Source organism: Egretta garzetta, unplaced genomic scaffold (genome assembly GCF_000687185.1).
Source record: "Egretta garzetta isolate BGI_Z169 unplaced genomic scaffold, ASM68718v1 scaffold163, whole genome shotgun sequence".
Lineage (NCBI taxonomy): Eukaryota > Metazoa > Chordata > Aves > Pelecaniformes > Ardeidae > Egretta > Egretta garzetta.
Genome location: NW_009259308.1, coordinates 1,365,490 through 1,372,146, shown reverse-complemented (window position 1 = coordinate 1,372,146; position 6,657 = coordinate 1,365,490). Strand labels below are relative to the sequence as shown.

At 36.1% G+C, this 6,657-nt stretch overlaps 1 protein-coding gene across 1 annotated transcript in view; it reads left to right on the top strand.

Annotated features, from left to right (window-relative positions):
- DDX59 (DEAD-box helicase 59) overlaps window positions 1-6,657 on the top strand; it is a 13,272-nt gene that overhangs the window by 4,296 nt on the left and 2,319 nt on the right. Inside the window, exons 3-8 of the mRNA XM_009636195.2 lie at window positions 13-180; window positions 734-823; window positions 1,227-1,478; window positions 2,345-2,497; window positions 2,975-3,103; window positions 4,802-5,061. Of these exons, the coding sequence (XP_009634490.2) occupies window positions 13-180; window positions 734-823; window positions 1,227-1,478; window positions 2,345-2,497; window positions 2,975-3,103; window positions 4,802-5,061 (1,052 nt within the window). The remainder of the gene's footprint in view (window positions 1-12; window positions 181-733; window positions 824-1,226; window positions 1,479-2,344; window positions 2,498-2,974; window positions 3,104-4,801; window positions 5,062-6,657) is intronic.

The following is a 6,657-nucleotide window of genomic DNA, read 5'->3' as shown; positions in this document are numbered from 1 at the left end:
CCCTCTTTTTAGACAGAAACTCCATCTGCCCTTATTTTGGCGCCAACAAGGGAGTTAGCAATTCAGATAGAGAGACAAGCTAAAGAACTGATGGTTGGCTTACCAAACATGAGAACTGTTCTCCTGGTAGGTGGTTTACCACTGCCACCACAGCTTCACCGTCTCAAGCAAAATGTTAAGGTAAGGACTACAGCATGGAAAGATCATGTGGAGAGTTATGTTTTCATGACATTCACAGAAAAGAAAAATGTTACTGTTGACATGTATGGACACACAAAGATGTGATTTTCCTAAGTCTAAACTACTAAAATAATTGTTAGCTCTAGAAACTTTTACAGTAATACAATTTTTTTTAAAATATTTTGACTTCTGATTAAACATGTAATAGAGTTTTTGTTTTTTGAAAAGTTTCTTGCATGATATTGCTGCTTTCAAATACGCCATTTTATTAGAGAAGTTGTAATTTACAGCAAAAATTGTTTTTAATGCATATTATATTGCTTGTATTGAGACACTTCCATTAGAGTTCTAAAAGGTCAATTTCCTTTTGAGGCTTCATAATTTATTAAGTCATCTATAAAAGTTTTAAGATTTATTTGAATGTGAGTCATTTCACTAATTAGTACCCTTCTCACCTATGTGCTGTAACTTTATAGTTTTTCTAGGGCAATCATCTGTCCTTTCATGGAATTTCTAACTCCTGTTGTTTTGGTTTTTTTTTTTTCTTTTTTAGGTTATAATAGCAACACCTGGAAGACTTCTTGAGATTTTAAAGCAAAGTTCTGTTCAACTGCATGGCGTAAAAATTGTAGTGGTGGATGAAGTAAGTTTTTAGTTATCAGGACTGTATGCCTATACAGAGATCCTTGAAGAGCCAGTGCGAGTGGCTAGTTTAACTGATTAAACATACAGAGTGTTTGTTATAAAGATAAAATATATTTCTTAAGAGAAAAAATCATTTTTTAACACAATTTGAAATGTGTTTGAACAATGCATGTTCTGTTGCCTATAAAAGACTTAGATACCTGACAGGGTATGACTGCTAGACCAGTGTGAACCATTTGTTTTTCATTTTCTCACTTAGCTTTTCTTCTCACTGAAAATACTCCCGCATTTGGATTATTACACGCCAATCATGTGTGTTATGGTTCTTCTGTCAATTGAAGCTCAGGATTCTGCTGTTTATGGAATAGACATATGGTAGACATCTAATATTTTTCACTTAGGTGGATACCATGTTAAAAATGGGTTTCCAGCAGCAAGTGTTGGATATTTTGGAAGACATCTCTCACGATCATCAAACCATACTCGTGTCAGCCACAATTCCAGTGGGCATTGAACACTTAGCAAATCAGCTTCTGCACAATTTTGTAAGAATAACAATTGGAGAAAAGAACCTGCCATGTTCCAACGTTCGCCAAATTATTTTGTGGGTAGAAGAACCATCTAAAAAGAAAAAGCTGTTTGAAATACTAAATGTAAGTGTAATATCTTTCTCATAAGAACAACTTACGAAATTATTCACGTCTTTACACGTCTGTGTCAGGTTCTCATTTAATTCTAATCTGTACGTAGTGAAGAGGTGGAGCAAGGTTAAGCATATAATTGCACTAACTAGTTCAGTAGTTCTGTGCTTTAATGGCAATTTCAGGGATTACTCCACCCCCGTTGCTCCCACCTCCTTCTGTGCAGTAGCAAACTAGATTCCTGTGCTGGGATCCAAGTTAAAAATTATAATTTTGATGATTTTTTTTTTTTATGATTTGCAGTATGGCATCCCAAAGATTTGTACTGGTTATCTGAGTGGTAGAGGAACAGGACTTTCTTAAACTGTCACAGCTTCTTTATGGCCTGAGAGTGGTTTGTAATTTTAAAAGTCATTAAAGAAACCAATGAGAAAGCTAATTTAGTTCTTTCTTGAATTTTATTTATAGGAATAATAACGTATATCTTTTATGAGTACTTTGGGGGGGAATTTTGGAGTCTTCTCTGAGATTATCCAAGAAGTAAATAAGAATCTTTAACTGAGCCTCAGAACTTAAAGAAATTAGGAATTATTATGTAACATTTAAAGAAACATAAAAGAAAGCCTCTGACTTCTAAAAAATGCATGTATTGATATAAACTTCGGTTCTGAGTCTACAAATCATTGTATGTTTATGATATACAGATTGGTACAGTTTTATGGTTGGTATCTTGTTCCTTGTTCTCTAGAGTCTAAGAACATTATCTGAAAGTGTTGTTAATATTAGAGATAATGAGCAGAAGAAATTGAATCCAAGTTGCTGCTGATGAGCAGCAAACTGTTGTAATGCCTTTTTATATTAACTGTTTAATTTTACAGGATAAGAAACTCTTCAAGCCTCCAGTGTTGGTGTTCGTGGACTGTAAGCTAGGAGCAGATCTATTGAGTGATGCTGTTCATAAGATTACAGGATTGCAATGTGCAGCTATGCATTCTGAAAAGTCTCAGGTGGAAAGAACAGACATATTACAGGTTTGTGCCTCCAAAAGTTGTGGGTGTTTTGATAGATTTTAAATGGACAATTTTCTTAAAGGTGGCTTAATTTGATTAAGTCATAATATACAGCTTTTCTGCAGTAAAACCTGGAGTATTGTTGGGAGAGAGGAGACACAGTGGGACCAAGCAAAACCGTAGATAATAATGCCATTTTAAATCAGATAAATACTGGAGACTATTTCCTAGGTTATTTGCTTTGAAATGGGAATTTAAATACGCATTTAACTTTAATTGATGATTTTTTGATTAAAACTGTGAGTTTGATTTCTTTAATTAGCTCTGTGAATTATAGTCCTATTTAAATCAAGAATACAGGGGGACCACTCTGCCTTCTGCAATAGAATAATCCCTATGGGTGTGTTCTTACACAGTATAACTAGCCGATGCTTGGAGAGGTTAAAAATATAAATAATGAAAAAAAGAATTAATTTTTGTTTATTCCTCCCTTGCCAGGGATTACTTCAAGAGAAGTATGAAGTTATAGTAAGTACTGGAGTCCTTGGACGAGGGCTTGACCTTGTCAATGTCAAACTGGTAGTAAATTTTGATATGCCTTCAAGTATGGATGAGTATGTACATCAGGTAAATAAATAAATTGCGTTATTTGAAAAGTATACTGAAATATGACATCCACCTATGGAAATGTAAATGTAAACATAAATATTTTCCTCTTCAGAATATTGCTTTTATAGGAAAGAAAGAAAGGTGCTGAATATCTCTTCCATAAGTCTCTTAGGTAAATTACTAAAATCTAGAACACTGTTCTTGTATCTCCTATGTAAGTTACTAAAACCTAGACTAGTGTTCTTGTATCAATTATGTTTGCGGTATTATTCTTCCTGTTTCATACTCTCTTGTATCATTTTGTGTCTATAGAAAGCAATCTTACCATGTTTGTACTATCTGCACGAAGAAAGGCCAAATACCACTCTTTCTGCTGCAGCTCATCTGCAGCATGGTATGTGCATCTAATACAATCAGGAAACCAGTCGCGAACTTTCCTGTCATTTCCTCTTCCTCCAGTATCTTGAGTTTTTTGCTGAAGTTTTCTTGCTTTAAAAAAGACGGTGGGTTGCTTTAAAAAATACATGTGGGTTGCACATGTATTTAGGTCTATGTACACACACCCCAACCCCCAGTTTGGCTAGCAGATCAAAAGAACTAATAATTACCCTCTTTATGCACTTACGAACCCACAGTATTCTACTGCTACTGGTCCAGTTTTGAGACCATCACTTCAAGAAAAGCCAACAAACTGGAGAGAGCCCAGACAAAGTCGGGGGCCTGGCACACCTGAAGAGAGGCAGAGGAAGCTGGGCTTCTTTGGGCTGGAGCAGAGATTTAATTGCTGGCTTCTATTTGGTAATGGGTGGTTACAGAGGAGACAGAGCCAGGCTCCTCTTGGAGGTGCACAGTGAGAGGACAAGAGCTAACGGTCACAACTTGCTGCCAAGGGGAATTCTGGACTGATAACAGGGAAAAATGGTTTTCACAGCGAGAGTAGTCAGGCAGTGGAACCGGCTGCCCAGAGGGGTTGTGGGAGCTTGAAACTCTATATGTCAAAGCCCTGAGCGAACTTTGAGGTTAGCCCTGTTATGAACAGGTGGGAAGGAGCTCTGGAAGTATCCCGTCTCATGAACTCCTAAGTGTTCTGTGTTACTGACTGCAGTACACCTTTGTGGTTTTTAATTATCTTTCTGCTGAAGTTTCAAGCAAGTAGTAAGTAAATAAAAATGGTCTTTCCTAGCATCAAAACTATACCAATATTAACATACTATCTCTTTGTAAATAGAGAGTCTTTGTAGATTCTTTTCTAATTTGTTCAAGCACATTGTATCATACTGAGAAATAATTTTAAGTTACTAGAACATTGAAAGTAAAGGGCTTTTTTATTGTCATGCTTGTACATACCATGCTTGATACAAGATACATGTATGTGGCATTGCTATACTAAACATTTTTTTAAAACATTTTGTTTGGACCAGACTTACTGTAAGCCTTTGCCCATAGGTTATATCATATATCTCAGCATCAATATTGGGCTTCTGGTATGTCCCATAAGCAAGTGGTAATTTTAGATGCATTTAAGCTAAAGCTTCAGATCTGCATATCTGGAACTCAGGAGGTTTATTAAAACTTTGTGCTTAGAGGATCAGGATAAAGAGATTTGGCCTTGTCACTTAGGTTGGTTGCTGTTTTATAACAGAAAATAAACTTCAAGGATATATGAAGGACTTCCATATAGTATTGATAACTTAAAATGGTTTTTTGCTTTTTCAGGTTGGAAGAGCAGGGAGGTTGGGTCACAATGGAACTGCAATTACTTTCATCAATAACAACAGCAAGAAGCTCTTTTGGGACGTTGTGAAGAGAGTAAAACCAACGGGCACCATTCTTCCCCCTCAGCTGCTTAACTCCCCATATCTTCATGACCAAAAGAGAAGGGAACAACAGAGACTTAAACAGTTACAGAATAGCCTTGTAACAGGAGATAATATTATGGACATTATTAGAAAACATGACAAAAATAATTCTCAGAGGTAATAAAGATAAGTTTATAGTTATGTACTTATAATGAAAGTGTGGTTTAAAATAAACACAGAATTATGCCTTATATATTGCCTTTTTTAAATAAGTTTATTTAGTTTTTTAAGGAGTGTCATTTTTATCTCATTTTAATTTTGAAATACAGACTATTGTGGGTTTGAATTACAGCAGCGCCTAGTAAAATTACTTGATGTAACCCTCTTTCAAAACCAGTAGTCTTTGGGTTTGTCTTGCAACATAAACTGAGAAGATAATCTTTATTTTGTTTTAATATTTCTGAATAATCATTTCAGGCTTCTTCTGGAACACAGTCTTCTGGTAATTTTTGTGTCATATTGAGGTAGCATCTTTGCAAAGGACACCCTCTGCTGCTCCCCCCCCCCCCAAAAAAAAGGGGGGGAAGGGTCCTCAATCTCTTCCTGTTAGATTACATAAAAGCTTCCCTTGGGACCATTTCTCCAAATCCTCAGTATGCTCTCTGGGGGTTTCTTCTGAACATATATGCAAATTTTGTTTATAAACAGTACTAAAGTTGAGTTTCTCCTTTATTGCCTGTGGACCAGTTAAAAAGTGCTGCTCAAGCACTTTGCAATAGCAGAAATACTTGCTAAATAAAATTAATATAACTTTATTGTAGAGAAATAGGATAAACCGCATAAGTTAAAGAAGAAATTAGTGTTCTTATTTCATGAAACATTGTACTTAATGTATAACTGATGATATTTACTTATTTACTACTCATTTGAGCTTAACTTGCCGTTCTTTGACACCAGATGTTGTTTCATTTTTTTTCAGGAAATGAGACCAAAACCCTATTAAGGTAGTGTTGTACGACTTGCCATCCAAAGTCTGAGATAGGTCATAATGAAAACTTCTTTTTTTCTTTTTAGGTGTGAGAAATTAGTTGCCTCAGACCTTTCCTCCTCCCATGATGCATTATCCCTTTTTGGTAGACTGAGATGTCCTAGGTAGTTAGATGTTAGCCCTGTGCATTGTATGTCTACTCTTTGGCCAAAGGACAGCAATACAATAGACTGACTTTGTTTGGTAGCAAACTAGTTTTTAAAAGCTTAATAGCTGTCTTGTCTGGTTTTTTTCTCAGCCAGGAACAAAAAGTAGGCCTTACCTGCTGCAAGACAGATGACACAAGCATGACACTGGTGCCAGGGTTTCTTTCACAATAACAGAGTTCTGTAGTTATTAATGACAAACTTAGATGAATTCCGAAAGTCTGAAACATGATCTTTATTATGATTTCTGCTATTTTCTGTGCACTGTTGCTACTCTGGTAACATCCCCATCTGACATGGGGAAAACCTCACGTTTTTACACCACCCCCGCCCCGTGCTTTGTCTTTTGTCTCCCTCTACCGGAAATGTTTTTTGAACTTTTTCATATTGACTCGGTTGTACAGTATTGATAAATGCTAAATCTTTTATAAAACGCATCTACCCTTCAGCACAAGACCAGTTTTTATTTCTTGTGGAGATTTCGTGAATGGTACTCGATAATCTTTCTCAACCTGCCATCCTCAAACTTTTCAGCAGTCCCTTTTTTTCCTGACGTGCCGGTTGGCGAGCGCGGCTCTC